Genomic DNA, 23387 nt, shown 5'->3' with positions numbered 1-23387 from the left:
ATGAGCTGCTGTTGGTCATCTCTTCCCCAAATGTAAATCACAACAGCAGCAGAAAACCACCTGTTACCCTATTGCCAGCGAGGATTCTTTCATCATCTAACAAACTGTGAAGAGGTTCACAGATGGCTCTACAAGTGAAATAGTTGCCAGAGGGAAGGGGATGCATCACACAGGCAGGAGAAAAAAGGGAAGCAGGACCTTCCCCTTTCAACAACAGTGATGCATTACTGGCTCAGCTGATGATAAGCTTTGGCTGACACACGTTAAGGCACAATCACACCATTAGCTGTCAGATATGAAGGCCTGGAACCAAGACACTGAGAGCAGCAAACACCTGAGCCAGCACAGCAGCAGCTGGAAGAGGACAATCAGGACCTTGTTTCGGGTGTGGTGTAGTGGTGATGCAGCCAAACCACCCTCACAGCTTGCTGCCTCTGAAATGGGAAATCCCACCCTCCTTCAGTCCCCTGCCACACACTCCTCCCTGCTGACAAAAGCGCTTGTGTGACTTCTCAGAGGATCAGACTGGGAATTAGTCTCTTCAGGGTTTCACTCCAACAGACTCAGATGACTATAGAACATTATTGCCAGCACAAGGCAGAAAGGGACAGCAGTGAAGCACACTAACCTGCACTAGAATGTCCAGTGAAACTTTCTTTTACAAAATTTATCTTCTATAGATCTACTTTCACCTAATAAACCATAAACCGGATGAATGCTAGTATCCATAGCAAGAGAAAGAACGGGAATGTTTATGCAAGACCACAGCAACAAAAACTTGGGAGTAGCTTAAATTGATGCTGGAACCCCATCCTTACACTGCAAGAGACAAGCAGTGTCCACCAAAACATTAAAAAAAAAAAACCAGTTTTCACTAATTTGGATGTACCAAGTCAAAGCACCGCAACTTTTTAAAAGTAATATCTTTTCTAGCTTAAAATTGTCTCCAGAAAAAAAAGAATGCTCTTTCCTCTCAGAAAGTTGTTTTTACACTCTAAAAATACAGTACAAATACCCTTTTGTGAACAGAATGTGCTGATGATGCAAGTTTTAACACTTAACTCAGAAGTCCAGGTTTGGAATAGCACTTCAGAACAGTTTCTTTTGTCTGCTGTTCCTCCAAACCCTTCATTTAACAGACAGATGGTCAAAACACCTGTAGGACTATGTTCCATCAGGGAGGTGATTGAAAACTTGACTGGCAGACGTAGTACACAGTCCAAGTTCTTTTAATTACAGCAGCAACATAGATTAACAAGGCCCAAGTATGAAAAAAATCCTAGGTCCTCAGCATGCTAGAAGGAAGTGATGCATTTGTTAAAGCCACAGTAATGCCACAAACTGATTATAAGTTTAGTCTTGCCAGCACAACTAGGCATAACCTCATTTGAAAGGCATTATTTCTCAGACTCTCAAGAGTCTAGCATCTTGAAATTTTTTCCAAAACCCAACTATTTTATTATTTAGATTAATAACATACATCACATGGAATATTGTAAGACTATTAGCAATGGAAAAGGATTTAATGTGTAGCATAGACATGAGTAGAATGTTGTTGAAAGTGTTACTTTTAAACCAAAATGTTCCTATCAGAGGAGGTAATTGTAGTGTTTTTCTGCTAAGTGTGTCAAGTAGCAAGGAAGAGTATATTTTTGGTGTTGTAAAGCCTTTAAAAGCTGGCAGATTGCCCAACCGTAGTGCCTAAGCATGTATCACAAGGGAGGAGTGGTAGTCAGCTGACTTCAGGGTACAGAGAAAACCAAACTGAGGAAAAAACAAGGCAGAACTTTAAACAGAACTCTAATTCAGCTGGTTTAAATAAAACCATTTGCCTACAAAGACTTAAAAGGTAATGCTAAATACTTAATGCTTTCTCTGCATAGTTTTCATCTTCAGTCTGTCGTTATTTTGTATCTTAATGCATGCAAAAATGTGAACATTGTCTGATTTTTTTAAACTTAAATATTCAGAAGTCAGAAAACAAGTATTTTATGGTTGTTCATGCAATTTAAAATTCTTTCTACTTCTTCATCAAACTTGTTGAAAGGCAAAGACCTTTAGGGTAGGGAGGGAAGCATGATAACGTAATTACAATCTTATATAACTATCATATCATGGTAAAACTTTGCAATACAAATAACATTCTTTTAAACTTCATTTTCTGTACTTAATCCAGTTCGTATGTTCAGTGCATTTAAAGTTACTGAATCATTTTGATTTACAGTCTTACACACATAAATTGTATCTAATTACATTATATCTTCCCATTCAAATAATCTCATTTCAATTTCCAATTATTAGTTTTAGATTATGCCATTCTTTGCTATATTTGCTACTTGACTTTTTTTTAAACTTTTTCCAACCTTTTTACTGCTTTCATGTTTTCTCTAAATCCATTCAAGTGTGCTCATCTCTTAAGGATATTAGTCCAAAGGATAGTCTCCAGGTTCTTTTTCCAAGATCTTTTCTGCAGTCTCCAACTTTTAAAGTGCCAAATACAATAATTTACCATTCATTTGCAAACAAAACTATCTACCTTCCCTCTTGACAGCTGACTTCAACAGTTGTTGTTTGGTTGGGTTTTCTTCCAACCACACTATTGTACTAAGACAGAAACATGTGAAGATGTATTTGCCTGGTATGAGCCAACAATGCTTCCAGAGACAGTTTCCAAGATACAATAACCAAAGACTATATATTTAATTATTAATTTTCCTCTCCTAACAGAATAATTCTTTAGTGTGAACGATTTGCTCTATCCCAGAAAATGTAATTTACAACCTGGATTTTTGCCATTTACAAACATTATCAGACATGTTTTACACTATTTATTTGCTAATCATTCACAAAACTACAGAATATGTTATGGTAGTTCTGACTTGTACAGAATTTCCTAAGGAAGAATTTAGCCAGTAAAAATCTTGTTATTGAGCACTACTTTTGAGTTCTACTATTTCTTAATCTACTCAATATATACTTTTGTATTGCAGGGTATTATCTTGAATTCTGAATATTATAGCATTTTAATGAAAATTTTACAAGCATCTTTTATGCAACAGCATATCCAGTTATGCAAATATGCAATGGCTCGTGCAATTCTGATCAATGAAGGCAACAGCCACCCATAAAGTAAAATCAAAGGGTTAAATTGTTTTGCATAGCAATTGATTATCTAGTAGTAACTACTGTACTTCAAGCCATGAAAAACTCCCCTTTTGGAAAGTACTTGCAAAAAATATCCTTGAATATCCATTCCTCTTGGAAAGTTTGTACAAAGCTAGAAAAGTGCAGGTGGAACCAGCAGGGGAGAGAGGCTACGATGGAACATCAGGCTCTGGGGGAAAAAGCCCCTTGCATTCATCACACTTTCAGCAGCTACACCAGCTGTAAGCACCACAGGTGGGGGAGAATGTACTCACTGCCTTGACTTTTAACTCACAGGTTATGTATTTGAAAAATAAAAATTAAAGCACTGAATTTTAAATCTGTTTTTCCCTTATTCTGTCTGAGTTTTCAATTTGATTTGCCAATGTATTTACTTGAGTATTTTTATTCCTTATATTTTGGCCAAGTAATATTTTTTCATCATCTATTTAGAAATACCCAGTATTTCAACAGTTGTTAAAAAAGGGTATCAGAATACAAAAGGTTTTCCAAGGAAAATCTAGTAACTCCTGAACTTATTTCAGCCTGATTTAAAACATTTATTGCCAACAAGAAGAGTTGATGAATTATTTTTCATTCCTGAAGTAAAGTTCATAAGGAAAGTGTTCATGGCCTTCTTGCAGGGGAGAGAAGGGAGCTGCATTGTCAGCAGTAGCCTGACAGTCTCCATTTAGCATCAAACCCTATTATTAGCACAATTTATTTCTACCATATTAAAAGGTATTATTCTGAACTCTGATAATTACAGATACAAAGATATGAAGACAAAATGATCTTATATTAATTTCAATTCCATTGCATGAAGTTACTTTGCTGCATTTCAGATCACTGTATACTGCTGGTATTGTTTGCATGATGGCAGTGATGTTAAGTCCTGGCGAATGTTCACTCATTCCACTTTGACACGCTGACAACAGCAAGTATCACAGAAGTGTGGCGGTACACACCTCCAGCAAGTCTTAAGCATTTTTGAAAGAGAAGGACAAAAAGCTTCTCTAACTTCAAAACATTCTTCCTTACAGGTCTTTGAAATGCATTGCAATCAACAGAAAGTGTCCTCCAACAGCAGCTGCACAAGCGGACAAATGACAAAGGAAAGACAAGACAACTAAATATAAAGAACTTCTCACTATTACTGAGCAAATTCATATGAGGGCAATAGTACAGATCTATTTTTTTAAAAAATCATTATTTATAAAAGCAACAATTCTTCACTAGAGACTATTCATACCTTAAGAACTCGGACAATGTAATTGGTTCTCTCACCCAGAGTAATGCCATGTAACAAAACGAAAGTGTCATTGGCATCGTCATCCTCAGTTTCTCCTTTTGGTTCTTCATTAAATACAAGCTGCCATCTACTGATCCAGAGTACACTGAGGTGCTTTCTTGAGTTTATGTTAAAAGAAAAAAGCAATTGATATGACAGACACATGAACCATGGCGTACAAAAAACAAGATAAAGGAACATATAAGATTTGTTCAGCAACTAGTAACATTTTGAAATCATTACTTTGAATTTTTTGCTTGTTTGTGTACTTTTCTATGACCCCAATTTAGTAATCTACCACAATATGAGATGAGAACCTGTTTCACAAAGTGTTATTCCACTTGACTAGGACATAAACTCCTATATAACATACAACTAATAGACTTATGAGACGGAAATACTGTTTTCCATTTGAGATATAAAGGAACTGTGAGGAAAAAATGAAAATTTGATGTATTTAAATCACTGCCTCGGAGTTTGGGATTAAAACACGGTTTTAAACTTCAACCCAGGCAGGACTTTAATGCAAAAGTCATTCACATTGCAGAAATGTTACTGATGTTAAAAGTCCACCCTGAATCCATCTGTCCTATAATCTCTAACTGTGGAAATACAGGTATTCTTTAAAAAAAATATATATAAATTCAATGTCAAACAAATAACTTTATAACAAGAATGTAGGAAATGGTGAAGAGGGTGGGGAAAAAAACCCAAATAAATTAACATCCAAACTTCTCTTCTTCCTTACTCAGGTGAATCACTAAAAACTAAGAGAAACAGAGAAAAGACAAAATTTTGTTTAGTAGAGTGATTTATAAGTTTGGAACCTTTTCAGAAGTGAAACCTGTGAGTTCAGGAAAAGAAGATAAAAAAAAAAAATTTAAAAAATTCTGTAAGCCTCTCTTCCCTACATCATGACCCAGCCAGGATGAAGGAAAATGCATTTAAAGCACACAAGCACAAAATGTCAGCATTGACTCTGCAGAGGTTTTCCTCGCTTCACTTCCCCACAAACTGTTCACCCGTTCAGACAGGAATGGCGAGAGCTGGATCCACAGCTCCCCAGCTGGGAGCTGCAGGGCCAGGGCAAAGAGCCCGCTGAAAACAACCTGGACCTTCCGAGAGCCTGGCAGCTCCGCGGGCGGGCGACAGCCACACCTGCGAGGTGGCAGGGTCAGCGGGGCAGGTCCACAGTGCCCGCAGGACGGGGACACCGCACACAGCCCATTCCAAGGCCGGGCTGCGGTGCCACCTACCGGCCCCGGAGCCGGCGCTGCGGGCACGGCACAGCCCCGGCACGGGCTCTCAGAGCCGGCCCGAACGCCTGGTGCAGAGCAGAGCATCCCAGCACGCACAGGTGCATCAGGGAACAAAAGCAGGAACACGGGAACATCGGGTTAATCCCTGGAGTCGACTGCTTCACCTTTCACATGGACACTGCACTTAAAGGCAGCTTCATGACTGAAGCTTCACTGTTAATTTCACATTCAACTCAATTTATTTAAAATAATCCTCATTATATTTGTAGCCTTAATGATGGCACACGATTTCCTTTTATTTCTTCCAGCTTATGCATGGCATGACAACACACAGTTACACACAGCTAATAATTTAAGAGTTTTATAGGCTTCTCTAGCAATATCTCAGTGCTATACTCAGTGGAAATTGCTATTAACCCTACACAAAAATAACAACAACAAAAAAATTGCCATATGGACAAGCCTCTTAGGGAAAGAAAGGTGTTGAGGTTCCTCGTCTGTAGCAGCAACAGCTCAGCAGAAATGACACCAAAGAAAATATTTATGAATCTTCACAAGAGTTTATAATAAACTAGAAATATGCTAAATTTCAATAGAAAAAACTATTTCTCTATTTGTCTGATTTTGCCAAAACTTACTTTAAGTATCACTGAACTCTTAACTAATTTCAAGTGATTTTAGTGAAACTGATGACTACTGGAATTCAGTCTCCGAAGCAGCTAACCAAGACAATAAATTATGACCTACTTAGGACTACCTTGCTGTTCTAAAACTTTAAGCAACAGACCTATAAAAGGCACAAGTACCGAGGAAGAAAGGAGTTACCCTAGACATCAAAAAGGGGAAGAAAATTTAAGGGAATACTTTCACTAGAAATTCTTCACTCAATCCTTGTCTTTTTGTATTATATTTCTCTAACACCCAAGATTCTACCTGTACAAATATACAGTGACTCTTTACCTCAAAATATCATTTTAATATGTAAGTATGAAAGGTTCTAGCATAATATGAAAAAAATTTGCATCACCATTTTTATAACTTCCCTCCAACTCTGTCTGGAGTTTTCTAATTGCTACTGATCAAATTTTGTACTCTATTATCACTCCTGGACTTTACAAAATAAAGATAAAAGCTTGAAAAAACAAGATTGTGCTCTTCTGAGGGTAGAGAGGGAGGATAGCACATAACAGGGGAATAAGAAACATAGAGACAGATAAAGAAGGAAAAAGTAAGCAAAGAATAAAGCAAGAAAGAAAACCATCATAAGTTTAAAACACAAGCAAAAGCTTTCAAATGGGCCTTGCAATGTATTTCCAGTATCAGGCCTTGCAGCACTGTCTGGTATTACACTTGCCCAGCAGAACCTAACACTCCAATTCTCTACAACATTTTAATTAAGAAGTTCAGCATTCTGCAGCTATTTTCCTGCTGCTATTGTGAGCAGAAAAGAGAAACTGAGGGAATGCTAAAAATAAATAAATAAATTAAAAAATGATTTTTCCTAGAAAGGATCATTGGGAAAGCAGTAAAAAGACTGCAGATACAAAGGATACAGAAATATCAAAATAATGTAAAGAAAAAAAAATTAAAAGCTAAATATATCTATGGGATAGAAAAAAAATACACCTCCTTAAAGAACAGACTCATGTTTTTTAACATCAAAGTCATGGCAGACAGCTCTGCTATTGGTTAAATACGTGCTTATTCTTCAAAGCTGCTGTGTTTTTGAACATCTAGCTTGGCAGATATAACAGCAATTTTTTTCCCACTCCGAACAGGAGGCATGGAGCAAACTTGCTATAAACCAGAACTTCCTCCTGCATTTCCCACTGTATTTCCAGGTCCTGTTCAACTTTTATCTCCTCGGGTGGGGGTTGGAGGAGGAAGTCTTCTATTTCTAGTAGAATATAAAGTTACTACACTACAGTGTCAAACAAGACTGAAAACTTTACAACTTCCAACCAGTTCCTCCAATTCACTGTACACAAATACACTCTAAATCTATTTATATTTAAAAACTACAGAAAAACTGGTTTTCAGATAGTTCAGCTCACTGCTCCTACCTGAGACCTTGCTCACCGATGAGGCAAAGCTACAGTCGGTCTGCAGATCCCCCTCACTTTCAGAGAGAGACAGCAAGTGCAGAAGGCTGGGTCTCTCTGGATCACTGTCCACATCAGTACTGCTCCCACATACCTGGGGTTTGTAAAGAAATGTTTGTATTAGCTACTCTTAGATACGGTTTCGATCTTAACAAACCACATAAAGCACGACAGATGAAAAATTAACAGTAAAAGTTAAAACCCAAACTGTTCACATTTTTACTCCATGAACTACAAGTAACTGGAAAAAAAAAAGACAAGAAAGTATCTTTCAAGGATTTCTCAAGACCAAAAAGTTCTAGTGACTACATTTAATCTGGTACAATGACCAGAAAGTTGGCAACACACAGAATCAAAGCTTGATCAAATGAGTAACTTGAAGAGAGCAAGTAGGAAAGGATGGTAGCTGATGATACATTTTGCATTGTCATTTGGATTTACTGATTATCTATGTCAAGACAAGGCAAAACTTTTAAATAAGCAGTTTCAAATAGTCACAGAAATACTCATCTGTTAAAATAGACTCGAAAAAACTCCAAAACCCAATAAAATGGACATGTGCAAGCCTGTTTATATAACCTCCTTCATACTGAAGTGACATTATTGGCAGCAAGATAGTCGCCTAAACAAAGATTTCTGTTATTGCTTTTAAAAAGATACCAAACACTTTATGGGATTTGAGCTTTCACTTACTGATAATGCTCTGACAGTTTCCCCAGCTGGTCTCTTGCAATATGCCTGTTTGCTCTTCTGAAGGTAACACCTCCAAAAATTGCACAGAATTTCATCCTGATAAACAAAAATGGATGGTAAATGGTACAATGTTTACAAGATCATTAATTGCTGAGAAAACAAAGCGTAATTTCTAACTCAGGAATCTGAATAATATTCCATCTCTAATTTTATTAACTGTGATTTATAGAATATGCTTTAAAATTACCAGAGAAACAAATTTTTATTTCATATGCTCAATGATTTTAAATAGGGACTTGTGTGATTCACTTTAATTTTTAAAATCTTTTAAAATCCCACTTTCTGTAACACACACACACACAGAGTGTAGAACTCACACTGACATCTACATACCTTCATTTGTGGACATACTCCTAATGCTTCTAGAGCTTCCACTTGTTTCTTGAGTACAAGCTGAAAGCCTTCACAAATATACCATTCACAGCCTCCATCTAAGGGGAAAGAAAGGGAGGCTATGTTTGTTTGTGCTATTTTGCGTTTCTTTAACTTTATGCACACTTATCCCCATATCTCTATTTAATAATTTCAGACCCTAGTGCATAAACCAGCTACACTGAACACCCCACTAACTTCCATTTATTCACGAGAAGAAAAGTTACTGAAAAAGAACTTCAAACATTTCCCAAGAATAATATAATTCATTACAATGTCTAGTGTGGCATTTGTAATTGAGCAGAGCGTTGTTAAATTACCAGTTTAAAAATAACTGAGAACCTGCCATTAAAAATGAAATATGAACATTCCTTTCCCACCCCTGACACAGAAAACTGGAACATTACAGTAGTGAGTCAGGCAAAAAACAACCAATAGCACTTTGGTGCTTTACCATTCTCTCACACAGAATCACAAATGTTTAAATAAAAGAATATCCCAACTTCTAACAAATCCTAGCACAACATGAATTTCACAGGGAGTGGGCCTGCTCCAATCTGCTCACTATTTCTTCAGGCTGCACTACAATTACTTTTCGCCCTTACCTCTCTAAATTCACTACTAACCTTTTCTACAGGCTTTTGGTTTGAGAAATTTTCTCTGAATTTCTCAATTCCCTTTTCATTCCTTCACACCTGTTCTTCACTACTTTTCTTCCAAAACACACCTTGCATCTCACCATCTTGGACGTTATCTGCCCAAAGCTTCTGCCCTGCTATAATGATGCTGCTCTTAACTGCTGACAGTGAACTAACAGACACAGCTTACTCCTGTACATTCATGGAACAGAGTGTAACATGACTGCATTGTGAAGATAAGGATTTCTTTCTTAAGAAGCCTGCAGTTGGCTAATGACCTTCTCAACAGGATAAATTAAAAGCATGAGTGGTCCAGACTTTAAAAGAAATACAAGATAAGGAAAAGTGGAGAGGTCCTTTTCACACCTCCCTTCACTTCCACACAATTGTTCTTTTCAAAGGAATGTAGCAATCCACTGCCTCTGCAACAGAGCAAAGGTAGATGAGCATATCAGAGAGAAGGATAACCCCTTGCTTTATTTGGCATTTTAATGCAGTTCTGCTTTCTGAGAGTCACCACAACAGTATGAGATGTATCCAGCCAGCAGAGAATACACACAAAGCTCTAGCAGCAGCTTTACCACTACATCCTTATGGTGCAGATCCTCCTGTGTAATTACCACTATTCTTCTGAATATTCATGAAATTTAAAGCAAAAAAGTGACTCTGGATGAAAGATGCAGCACTAGTTCAGCTACTGGAACTGCATGAAACCTCTTCTGTGCAGTTTGTGTTTAAGCTGCAGGGCCAAGGGCCTGTAATACAGGCCAGACTGACACCAAGAGCCGGACCACCATCACATCTCACTTGCCAAGACAAACAACCTCTCTGGTTTTGTGACAGCCATCACAGGGAAGGAACAAAGGATCACCACATCTGAATGCATGCCTCCAGTAGCTTCAGTGAGTATTTGCTTCCAGAAGTCAAAGCAGCAGTAGCACATAGCTCTATTCAATTAAAAAACCCCCACCACTGGGCTCACCAGAGGTCACCTGTGGCTCAGGAAGTCACCAAATGTGATCTCTGAAGGTTGTGACAGCATCAGGGAGGTGCATTTTGTTCCCACTCCTACAGTCTTTCCTGCCTATCCGCTTTTGTTCTCCACCAAAGACATAATGGCCTAGGTGAGCAGTGGCTGAACAGCCACCCTTTTGCAAAACATAAACAGAAACTTATACATACCAGTTTTTTCCTGCTTTTTTAAACCTTTGGAGATTGATTGGACTCTTGAATTAGTAATAAAATCAGTGTTTACAACTTCTCTAGTTCTCTGCAAAACAAGAATACATCTTAGCAAGAAAAAGAGCCAGGTCTAACTTGCACAGATTGCCCCATCATAAAACATAATGGAGGAATTCACTCAAATTTCCTAAACTGACAGGAGATGAGACAGTCTGAACTTTTCATTCTGAAACTTCAAAACCAGACAATTACTATCATGGACACACAGGTGACGTGCATCAGGGTTTGCCTAGATTTGGACTGCACAAAAGGCAGCAACACCCAGACAATGCTTCTAAGGCACCTAGAGAGCACACTGACACCACAGCTACAGCAACACAGCAGGCCAAGATGGCTCATTCGAAATGTTGTGATTTCAAGGAACATTAGTTTTAAACAGTGTAAACTAAAGCATGAAAAAGGAAGAATAAAAATCCTGCCCTCAATGCCGAGAAGAAAAATCTGCAATTTTCTTATATAAAGTCAAGAAGCAATCAGAATAAACCTTTTCGAAGGCAGTAACTCATCTTTTTACCTCAGTAACGTTGTGGCAAGATCTACAATAAAATCTGCCTCCATCAGTGAGACCCCAGTTCACTTCTGAACACTGAACACAGCGCTCATTAAAGTCTCTCTGAAAGAAAGAAAAGCCAGAAGACTTTCACAATTGCTCAAGTAACATAAATGGCATTATTGCTAGGCTACTGCCCAGCTTCTGAGATTATTTATACAGGAGAGAATTTACACCCCTTGTGTTAGCTCTGGCTGGTAACAAGTGATCATCGCACTTGCCATCAGCCGCAGGTAACTCTAAACACGTAATTGCAGCTGTAAAGCGCCAGCTCCCGTGTGTGTGAGCGTCAGAACAGGAGGAATGGTGATCCACACCTCGCACACACGTGGCGGGGCTTTAAATAAAACCACCCATCAGAAACTAAAAAGGAGACGCAAACTGGAGGGGGAGGCGAAAAGAAAAACAAATTTCTGGGACTGCAAAGAAGCACACGCGGTGAGAGAAAGCCCGCACGAGCCGGAGGTTCCCGGATAAACCAGAGAGAGAAAGAGAAGAGGGAAACCGACAGAGTAAAAAAAAAGTGGTTTCCAGAAACGCCCACATGCGTGCTGGGGAGGGGCAGCTCCGCCGGGCCCGGCTGAGGAGCGGCCGGCGGCACATCCCGGGCCGGGACCGAGCGCCGGCCAACGCCGAGGGGCCGGGCAGGGCCTCGTCCGCCGCCTCCGGGCCCCGGTGTGGGCAGGGCAAGGACCAGGCCGGGGCAGGCAGCGCCCGCCGACGCCTCTCCCTCTCCCTCTCCCCCTGCCGCCCGCAGCCGCTGCCCGCCCGGCGGGGAAGCGCCCCCGGCCCGGCGAACCCCGCAGGCCCCACCGTGTCCTCCTCGTCCATGGCGGCCGCGCCCCGGACGCACCATGGCAACCGCGCCGGGCGGCGCCGCGGCCCGCCTGGAAACCGCGGCCCCGGCGATTGCGTTCCGGGCCGCCGCGGGCCTCGGGGGCAGAGCGTGGCGCCCAGGGGACACGGGCGCTCCAAGGGGTCTTCACTGAGGGGACGTAGGGCCAGGTGTTGGACGTCAGATGGGAGCAAGAAAGTCTTTCCTGTGAGGGGGGTGAGACACTGCAGCAGGTTGTTCAGGGAGGTTTTAGGCGCCGCATCTTTGGAAGCCTGGGTTGGATTGATGCCTTGAGAGGCTCCCTGAACAGAGGCTAGACTGTGTTAAAGGAAGAAAGTAGGGATTTATTAAAAAGGCCTTCAAAGAATACACCCTGGGCAGTACAAGAGCTTGGCTGTGGCTCCACCCAAGATGGACCCAAGATGGACTCAGAGTCACAGGTTTTTACACTTTTACAAGTTTTGGTCCACTTTCATATTGGGGTTAATTGTCCAATTACAGCTTCAGGTTATGAAGTCCCATCCTCCAAGTTTGCTCTCCTCAATTCGCTGTTGTTTACACTTTTTGGGCCCGAAGCTGCAACGATGTCCTTGGTTCTCGGGCTGGAAAAGGATTGTTTTGTCTGACTAAACTGTGAGGAGAGCTTGCTAACACTTTATATGAAGTTCAGAGTTACACACTAATGCAGTACAGAACCTGGAAAATATGAAAGCTAAAACTTAAGGCATCAGAGGGGGCCCTGGCAACCTGGTCTGGTGGGGGGTGTCTCTGCCCATGGCAGGGGGCACTGGGGCTCAGTGATCGGTGGATCCCTTCCCACCCCTTAATATTCTATGATTCTATGACTTCAGCCATGGAGGAGATGTGGCAGCTTCAAGGAGATGTGGGGTGTCCCAAGGACTGGAGGGTCCATTCCATCACAGAATCAGTTGGGTTGGAAAAGACCTCCTGAGATCATCGAGTCCACCACCATGTCAACTAGACCATGGCACTCAGTACCATGTCCAGTCCTTCCTTAGAGACCTCCAGGGATGGTGACACTGCCACATCCCCAGGCAGATCGTTCCAAAGCCTAATCACCACCTCTGTGAATAAATTCTTCCCCATGTCCAACCTAAATCTCCCCTGGAACATCTTAGGACTGACTACATGTGCAGCTTAAGACTAAGACTGTGTGTGCCCTCTGAGCCTCAGCCCATTGCCATCCTCTCCACAGAGCTCCTGCATCCTCACCCTTGCATTGCCTCGGTGGCCCCAGCTGGTGACCACCAAGGCTGCACCAAAGCTGTGGGAAGGGGGCTGCTGCTGTCTGTAAAGAAGGCCACAAAAACTCATTTAACTATGTAAAAGTGTTTGGAGATCCTTGAATGAGGGAAACTACAATCTGAAATCCACTTTCAATTAAAAAACAACACCCAAACCTCCAGATCTTGATCTAGGTCTCTAATTTCTTGCATGCTAATAATAATGTTTAAAGACGTCTAAACACCAAGATCTGTTATTGCAGTGAATTTGCCCACAAAATTGGAGAACAGGTTTAGGCCCTTAAAAAAAAAAAAAGGTCCACTAAGCAAAAGCATGGGAAAAAATTAAAGTTAAAATATACATAGAAAGAGGTGAGGCTGCCTTGACAGCTGTGGTTACATTGATGTAGAGAGCTAGAGGGGAACTGTTTATGTTTAAGAAAGAAGTTATTACTCATACCAACTGTGATCTTTTTTCAGTGTGGGCTGAACATTTGTAACACCCATTAAAGAGAATTACACATGTAATTCCTGCCATGTTAAAAAGGTGATTGTCAACCTCACAGAAATGTAGCTAATACTTTGATGAAACAGATCCTACTTGTGTTTTTAATTTCCATATTTTTTGTTTGTGGAAATACTGTTCTGGGAAAGCAAGGCCATCTTGTGTGACAGAGAAGGTTTGATCTTTTTCTAATGTATTTCTAAGATTAAATACTACCTTGAAAAAAAAAAATCACATCTGTACCTGTGATAAGAGAGGAAGAGGTGTGTTCCAATGCAGAAGATAAGGCATTGCTCCTGCTGAGAGCAGTGCTCATGTGTGACTCGATGCTGTGAGCAGGCAGTGGGCCTGCCCAGTGGATTTAACTAAATTGAAGAATTTGTTTAAATTAAGTTTGGAACTGACTGCTTTGATGAGGCAGGACCTCAGAGTTAAGTCTTCTGTTTTCTAATTACAACTTGTCCATAAAATACTAAAGGAAGAGTAATCACAGGACTGCCATTTTGTCAAAACCTGATCATTTCATATTTAACGGCAGTAGTTGAAAATAAGCAGGAAAAGAAGAAAGATGTGGGGCTCTGCACAGGGAGCTGGGTAGGTATAATTGTGGCCATACTGGTGCAACATGCCAGTAAAATTTTTGAACAGGAGAGCTCTTACTCTCTGCTGCTGGACAGCCTACACTGCTTCTCTGAGCTGCATTTTCCATGCAGGTGAAACAGATGTGAAAAGATACCAAATTTTGGAAAGGAACTTCTACAAAGACTGATATTAATATTATTAGTTACTTATTAGTGTCCAGGCTCTCTATAAATGCAAAGTTTCTGTTGGTATTTCGGAAGTTCATCAATTAATTAGAGCAGACTACTAATCTGGTAGCAAAAAAATCAAAGTATAAGAAGGTTACCAAGTCTTATAACTATTTCTTAAATATTTTTTGAAATGACATGTATAAAACCGGTTTTTCAGCATATAAAATTATGTGTAACCTTTGTCCCTAATTACAAGTTACCCAAGCATACTGATAGGGGTATGATAATTTCAAAGCTGGGAGACAGACTGTCTTCCTGCTTTGGCTCACTTTTCTAATTAAGATCATTATGCATAGTAGTCAGATTGATTCAAGGCTTAGATAAATAACACGTCCTGTTGTTTCCATTGATTTGAATTTTTAATGAACTGAGTTCCATTGCTGATATCACATTTCTGGTTCTTGACTGCAGACTTTCTGCATGTTAAAATGTAAAAAAAAATACATATTGGACTGAAAGACATGTCCCTTGGCCTGTCCTTTGGGCTACTGTTCATGAAATTGTGGTGGCTTCAGGATACAAACTTCTGTAGCAGAGATTCTCCCCAGAGTCTTTACCCATTGTCAGACACCTACTACAAAGAGTTAGAGCAGAACAGCAACCTCAGCTGCCCCAAAGATTGTGCACATGAACACAGGGCAGATCTACCAGATTGAAGTTTATGGGGAATGCACACAGTTATTAACACGCAAAATTTCATCTCTGCACCATCTTTCCATGGAAGAACGCATGTTTAAAGGCAGACAGAAAACAAAAGAAAAATTAGGAGAACAAGAAGCAGATGGCTTCACTCCAACTCATCTTTAGAGACCACGCTGTAGAAGGGGTCAGGGGGAGAAGCTGGGCCAGCAGTGGAGGCAAAGGTGCAGCAAGTTGTGCAAGGACAAAGGTGGGAACAGCAGCAAGGCGTGGGGGTTACAGCAAGCTCGGCAGGGAAGGATAACCAGGGAGGGGCTGAGCTCAGCACAGCTTTGAAGGAAGCGACAAGAAGAATGAATTTAATGTTACAGCTTAGACACACCCAGCATTGCCTTGCGATAGCGTTTGTTATACAGCTTCAGCTTTCAAATTTTACTAGTTAAATAAATTTCTGTCCCTGTTGTGGAAAACCTAAAAATATGACCTCAAACATACAAATTACCAGAAAGCAAATAATCTTTTTTTCCCCAAAGTTTACTCAGGTTTTCTCAGCATTTTCCTAAGATGTAAGCAACAGGAATTTGAATTTTTTATTACCAAAAGCAGCAATATTGTACCCAAGAGGGAGGGCAAACTGATCCAGTCTTAGGCACTAAGTTTGGGGTTCACATCATCAGCCTTTGCTTTGCACATGTGCTGCAGCCCAGCCCACCTCGCAGAGTTACTGTGGTGCCACAGTCCCGCCCCAGGTTCAGCTGTGGCTCTCCCAGCCCCAGGGAGCTGGTGATCAGCTGCGTGGTCACCCAGCCAGTGGGTTTGGAGACACAGACCTCAGGGCAGGACCTCGCATTCAGATGAGCTGCTCTAGCAGGCAAAACTCAGGGAGGCCATGCTAGCACAAGGCCAGCCACAGAGGGATTTGGGAGATCTTCCTGGGGATGCTGAAGTCCTGGCTGAAGTCAAGTAAACACCTCGTAGTGTGTCCTGGCCTTCAAAGACAAGATGTCTTTCCTGAGGAGCACCACACTGCCCTCCTGCTGTCCATGCTCTCAGATTGCACCCCTCAATACCTGGGGACTGTGTTAACCTGATCCTACAGAGGTATGGAGTAGGGGAAGGACACTTGTAGGAGAGAAGCCACAAAGGAACAGAGCAGGCAGTGAGCATTTGAATGGCCCATTTCACAAAGGCATCTATAATGCTTTTATTTTCTTGTTTTTTTCAGATTTTATTGAGCAGTTGACATGAAATCTTCCTTCAAATTGTAATACTTCAGTAGTGTCAGACTTTGTCTAGTTTTCAGCTTTACTGAAAGAAAAATATGCTACATACTAAAGGGGATCTTGGCTTCCACTGTAGCATTATGCATCCATAGAGCATAGATTGTTCTCAAGATCATTCTGAGAAACACTTAATCCACAAAAGCAATGGTATTTTTAAAGGAATCGAGAGCCACCTTGTGGAGCTGGGATTCACAAAGGGGTTCCAAAAAATACGGCTGGGAACAGCTACTCACCGCTAGAAATCCAGATACAATGTGATCCTGGAGATTGTCAGTCTGGGAAACATGCACCATGCACATGTCTGTGCATATTTAGTGCACAGTGCATCACAGAACTCCTCTGCTGACTAAGACTGGGTGGCAAAGAAATGTATTTGTGGGCAGTGGCAGGTAGGAATGTAAAACTGTCCGAAAAATGCAGAAAGCAGCAGAATCAGGGAAGCAAAGTGAGGTACTCACTATGACCTATGCAGCCTTGTTGTGTGGGGGTGTTGCTCACAGGGCATTTTTCACATATAATTAATTAAGCCCTCAAAAATGCTGTTAAGTTTTGGAATCATTACGTGTAGATTTCTGTCACAGGTTTATTTTCTTCTGCAGTCATTTATTAACATAGAGAATTAGGATTGCCAGAGTTCAAATACTCCATAACCAGAGAAATAGCAAAAATGGGATAACTTAAGTGAGACTTAAGTAAAGAGCAGTCTTTACTTCTCAGTCTCTGAGGCTGCAGCATGGACTATGAAATGTTTTATTTACCATTTCTTTCCCATCACTCCTCATAGTGGACTCTGTGCTGCTTGTCAGTACCAATATGTGGATACCAGCATGTGATCTTGCAAAAGAAAAAGGTATTTGCTTTTTTCCAAATCTTCTTCGTCTTTTCCAAGACCTTTATGCAGCAGCAACTTTATCCTCAGTACATTAGATGATACCTTAAAAATGTATTTTATGTAAGGACAAATTTCTCAAAGTCTCTCTGGGCTGTAGACCTTAAGTATCTGAAGAAACTCAAAACAAAACAAAACCAAAACTAAACCCAAACAAAAGCAAACAAAACAAAACAAAAAAAAAAACCACAAAAAACACCCCCCAAAACCAAAACAAAACAGGACTGTGATGCTCAAATCATTCTCCAGGTGCTAGAGAAGCCAGTGCTGAGGCAAATGATTCATAGTCCACTGATAATCAGTCTAGTTATTGAATCATGATACAACTGTGATACATGTTTTACCCATTTTCTGCTGAGAGAATTTTAAGTTTTGGAATTTTTAAAAATTAGTTACACACTAGCAGAGCTTGAAGTTAAATTAAATTTCAGAACAGATACTACTTTCAAAATCTTTGTTAGCCAAACAGTCACTAATATCCCAAAGCATGGTACAAAGCAAGTAGAATGTGAAAGCAACCTGAGAGTTCATTCTTTTTAGACCAAGTCTTGACAGACAAACCTAGCATATCCTTTATGCTTAATAGAGTTCAGTTTTCCCCTTTGTTCAAATGTTGTTTTGGTAAACAGGAGACATGTATGGGTATCATTAATAGTTGTTTCAGACTGGATTAATTTTTTCCCCAGTAATTTAACTGTAACCACTTATAGGATGACATGTGGTAGTAGGAGAAAATTCATAAAAAGATACCACAAGGCTATGGCAAGGAGTCAACAACTTCTGATTTCAAAACTATAGAAATCTCAAAAAAAGTCTGCAACTTTTCCTGTCATACTTCATTCCATCATGCTTCCAAGAGGCCATGGTACATGGATAGCAGGTTTTCAATGTTTGTTCCAAAAGAACTATGATAGATGATTCCACATTATAGTAAGTAGAGGTGAAGGGGAGCCACATCTAGAAGAAATAGAAATAAGTAGAATGCACTCCCCTATTTTCAGAATGTTCCCAAGCTTTGGTCTCAAGTCTGCACTTTTCAAGTTGTCTCTGTCAAGAAGGGAACATAGCAACATTCAGGAGAATCCAGAAGAACCAGTAGGATCACCCTAGCCAGGGTGCTGTACTCTTCAAAACCAACATGCATGTTCAAGGTTACAAAGGATGTTTGATAAATGCTGTTCTAAACTAGACATGGTCCTGGCAAAGTGAATTTTCTGTGAAGAAAATTAAACCAAGAATAGTATTTAATACACCCTTAAAATAAAGAATAGAATATTGTTTCTCAATTTCTATTCCCCACCCATAATACACAGTTTTTATGATAGTTTTTATTGTAAATACATATGCAGGTTCATGGAGTTTAAGAGCAGAGTTTAGAAAGATAAATTTTCTGTTCTAACTACGATACTAAAAAGAATTGCAATTAAATTTATAGCACCCCCTGCAATTTGTGAACTATTTTTTAAAGGGTAGGCTATAAAACATAGTAGAGGGTGCTATTAATAAAAATGAAAATATAGTTAAGTTGAGGCATAGCTCTGCTTTGATTTACAATCTCATTTCCCCAATGGTTTTTTTCCCTCTATTTCTCACCATCTATTTTTCTGTCCCTTTCTTTCCAAAGAAAGAAAAGGTCACCATCCCTATTCAAAACTTGATTAAGTCTGTAAGTTACAGACCTAGAACATATTGTGTCTCAGCAAGGCTCATTGCTGTTTTGAGCTCACCAGTGCATTGGGGTATTTGTCATGGTGGTGGTACTAAATAGACCTTAATGACCAAAGGATGGAGCTGTGATGGTTCTTGCTTTTGTCTCACCACTACATAATATACTTAAAAGAACTTTTTTTTTCTGTAGATACACAGAAAGGTCACAGAGGAAAGCTTTGCTCCTTCAATGATGAATCATAAAATCATTACAGAATCACAGAATGGTTTGGGTTGGACCAGACTTTAAAGACTGTCCAGTTCCAACCCCCTGCCATGGGCAGGGACACCTTTCACTAAGGCAGTTTGCTCAGAGCCCCATCTGACCTGGCCTTGAACACTTTTAGTGATGCAGCATCCACAGGTTCTCTGGCAACCTGTTCCAGTGTCTCAACACCCTCACAGGAAAGAATTTCTTCCTAATTTCTAATCTAAACCTATTTCTGCACATCTTTGTTTTAGTTATTAATTACATGATGGGGACATCAAAAGTGCAGAAAGTCAGGATGCACCTGCAACTCTGTGAGGACCTGTTAGAGTACTCCAAGTTGTGTTTCAGCCCTGCTTTATCAGTACAGTTCTAAGAAATGTTTAGCTTAAGCAGGTGCATTTCACAGTGACAAAGGAATCATACATTATAATTAGGAGAAAAGTGATGAAGCCAAATTTTAACGGCTTTTGTGCAATAAGAAGAAAGCCAGGGATGAGTCATGTTATTTTCAGCTTTTTATGTTTCATCTTAAAACTTAATGGTTTTTTAACAGTGTTGTTTCTACTTGAGGACAGCAATTTAATTATGATTGAAAGTTGTCCATCTGGTGGCCTTTTCATGCCATTAAAAGTACTGATTGTATTCCTGCAGTGGTTGTTTTTCTGTTTTTAATCATAAAGTTGTTTGGCTCTTCATTAAAGTATAAGCTTCAAGATCCCACACAAAACTTGTTAAAAGACAGTGGAAATTTTCTCACCCATTTCAATGGATTTTTGATCATATCCACTTGGACACTGACCCAGGCTAGGTGTATGAGTGCATACAGCAGCAATTATGCCAAAAGATTGTATTTAGGCTTAGCTCGCCCTTGGGAAACAGAAGTATCACTGTCGCCACTTGCAGATGGATCTGTAGATCTGCACACCACGAGTTGTCTTAGTCAGATCAACTCATAATCCTGCAGCACGTTATTCTGGAGCGATAGCTTACTATTGCATCAGGGATTTCGCTCCCTGCCATGTCTTTGTTATTTGTTTACTTATTTATTTTTTATTTATTTATTCCTGCTTTTCTGTTCCTGGCAGGTGAAGAACTTTTAAGTAATAATTTCCTTACAGCCTCCCCTTCTTGGTTCAGTCTGCACACAGAAAATCTTTTACTTTGGCTATACAGCTTTTAAAAAAATAGTAATTCTCTTTCCCTATCCTTGCTGCCTACCTAAAGCGACTCTTTAAATGAGTTTTACTCAGAAGATACTTTGAAAACAGGAAGGTGGGATGCAAATCCCCAACATAGGAAGTGCTCTGGGAATCCCACCCTTGCCCAGAGGAAAATCCAGCACGTTTCTGTGTAATAAAGTCACCTTTGCTTAGTGGTCTTCTCACAGTCTGAAGGTAGCGTGGGGAATCATGTGGCCTCATGGCATAGGAACTTGGGTCTTGATTTTACTCAGGGATTTTTTTTTTTTATGGTAGCTAAAGAGATATGTGCTTTCTCACATGAATATAATGTGTGGTAAAAAGGCCACGTGCCCAAATTACTGGTGCCTTCACCATCTTTATTCTATTTCTACTTTGTAGCCACATACATAAGGCACTACATGCTAATTCAAGAGTATACACAAGATAGGGAAGGGATAATTTACTGATTTTAAAATTCTAATGTACTTTAAGTATCCTTCACAATCATCAGAAAGGAAGAAAAAGGAGATCTCAAAGTCAGACCAGGAATCTTATTTTCGTCTATCCCGGTCCATAAGACAAGGGCAAACAAACCTAAACAACTGCATAAACAACATCCACCCATCCCCAGAATTGCTCACACCATTTAGGCAATTTAGAGCAGTAAACACAGATAAGCAATCTGCATAGAAGCAGCTTTAGGTGACCACAAATGGATACCGCTGTTTAACTCAACCCTCTCTCACCTAAACAAGTTTGTTTTCTCAGCGGTGTTTATTTGTATAAGGGAGTGCTAGGGAAAAAAATTCCATCCTCCTCCAGATTATCTGCTTCAATGTTGTGAAAATTCAGTATTTCCCCAGCATGAGAATATATTCCTCCTACAGACACAATCTGTATTTTGTGGTCTCGCCAACATTTGTTAGCTGGTTGGGTTTTTTTTCCCTGTAGCTCATAGAATTTAGCTGGGACTAGAGCTGATCTTTGAAATGGGAGAAGTCCTACAAGGCTCAGTCTGGAAGGGAAACCCCATCTGATCAGCATTTCTGTCTTGAGAGGCAGGAAAATGGGGGAAGGAGACGTAAGGCCAAAGTAGATACATAAAGGTTTGAAAAAATAAATTGGGGGATGGTGACAGGGAAATGTTTTTCTCATTTTCATAAATTTTCTTCTGTTGGACAATGGAAATGGTGAGAAAAAAGGTAAGAAAAACTTTTGTGGGCAATGGTTTTTTTTTTTTTTAAATCCACAGTGAAATAGTTGTCTGGCTCAAAATTGTAAACATGTCAGGTGGTCAAAATGTTTTTCCCTAGCTCATACAGATTTCAATCTTTTTCACTTTCCTGTGAAAACATACAGTATTAGGCAATAGCTCATCCTGTGTGGTGCTGCTGGCCTGGATACTGGAGGCTGCACTTGCTGTCAGTCCTACTGAGCCGTAGCTTGGTGAACCTCCCAGGTAGAGGAGCTCAGTCGGAAGAGCCCATCTGTTTCAGGTTGCCTCTAACTGTCTTCCTTCTTGTCTTTCTGTGCAAATATAGACCTGGGAGGGTGGAATAAGGGAGCCTGTGTTCTCTTCCCCTCTCTCTGGAGTTTTGTGGTCTCCCTGATCAGGCCAAGGAGCACACCTGGGGCTGGATGGGTATGTGGAGCAGTGATGGGGTAGGGCAATGGAAGGGGAACAGAAAAGTAAAATAGATATAGGATGAGAACTTCTGTATCAGCAACTACATTCCAAATGTGAGGCTACCACAGTTTCCCTTATCTACACCCAAAAAGGTCTTGGAAACATCTTCAAAATCCACGTCATCTTCTCCAAAGAAATTTGAGATAGTTCCCTGATACTTAGGGCCTGGCACATGAGCTTTGAAATTTCAGGGTGGCCATCTTTGAGATACCTCAAACTTTGCCATGATAGTGAGAAATTTTCTGTATTTTATTCTCTACTGCAGCCCAGTGCAACCATTTTCCTGTCAAACAAAAGATCTGCATATGCAAGGTGAATACATGAAACTGGTGCAGAAATAACATCTGAAGTGAAAATCTGCCCACTTTCCACACTTATTCATTCTCAAACCCATGAGAAAAAACAACACATTATTTACTTTGCTTTGTTATTTCCAAACTTGCAGGAAGGTCCTTTCAACAAAATTATATAGTAAAGTATGTTAAAATAATCCATTCACAAAGCAAGTCTGAAATAACTTTGAAGCATGGGCTGACAGTGACAGAAAGTACTCATATGTGACCCTTAGCTTCAAAAGAGTTAAGAATGTGCTGGCAACGGCACAGAGATTATCTCCACCCACACAGGAGAACATACATGGCGGAGTAGCTCTGTAGCACACAGGGAAACAAAGCAGTCTAGCCTAGAATTACCCTTGTGGAGGAAAAAGTGCTCTCTGCTGGGTAGCAGAGAGCTTCCAACCTGTCAAACAGATCAGAGACCTGCACTCATGTCTGAGCTCTCCATCCTTATGTCTCCATCACTCCTTGGATAGGGTGTAATCACCAAGAGAAAGAACAGCTAAAATTAATTTATTTTATTTATTTCCCATTCTGGCTATGAAAAAAAACCAAGGTGGTCAATATGATCCAGGGCTTCACAGCAATCCTGATGTCAATGATCTGGGTGTCCCACGCAGGTGCTGAGCAGCTGCTGCAGAGCACTCCCCAGTGTCTGGGGAGATGCTGCTGGGGTGTGCCAGGCTGGCAGAGCCACTACACTGC

The 23387-nt window shown here is 40.3% G+C and overlaps 1 protein-coding gene and 1 long non-coding RNA gene across 2 annotated transcripts in view; one reads left to right on the top strand and one right to left on the bottom strand.

Annotated features, from left to right (window-relative positions):
• Nucleotides 1–12251, bottom strand: part of TAF1B (TATA-box binding protein associated factor, RNA polymerase I subunit B) — a 45749-nt gene extending 33498 nt beyond the window's left edge. The window contains exons 1-7 of the mRNA XM_053938714.1: nucleotides 12165–12251; nucleotides 11316–11414; nucleotides 10742–10829; nucleotides 8883–8980; nucleotides 8490–8585; nucleotides 7758–7890; nucleotides 4397–4553 (exon numbers count right to left, since the gene is read on the bottom strand). Of these exons, the coding sequence (XP_053794689.1) occupies nucleotides 4397–4553; nucleotides 7758–7890; nucleotides 8490–8585; nucleotides 8883–8980; nucleotides 10742–10829; nucleotides 11316–11414; nucleotides 12165–12182 (689 nt within the window). The 5' untranslated portion in view covers nucleotides 12183–12251. The remainder of the gene's footprint in view (nucleotides 1–4396; nucleotides 4554–7757; nucleotides 7891–8489; nucleotides 8586–8882; nucleotides 8981–10741; nucleotides 10830–11315; nucleotides 11415–12164) is intronic.
• Nucleotides 1792–4539, top strand: LOC128785863 (uncharacterized). The gene is made up of 2 exons (XR_008430063.1): nucleotides 1792–1849; nucleotides 4188–4539. It is a non-coding gene; the product is annotated as an uncharacterized LOC128785863 (long non-coding RNA).
• Nucleotides 12252–23387: the final 11136 nt, after the last annotated feature.

The sequence above is a fragment of the Vidua chalybeata genome, chromosome 3, assembly GCF_026979565.1.
Source record: "Vidua chalybeata isolate OUT-0048 chromosome 3, bVidCha1 merged haplotype, whole genome shotgun sequence".
NCBI lineage: Eukaryota > Metazoa > Chordata > Aves > Passeriformes > Viduidae > Vidua > Vidua chalybeata.
This window is presented reverse-complemented; position numbering and strand designations above follow the sequence as displayed.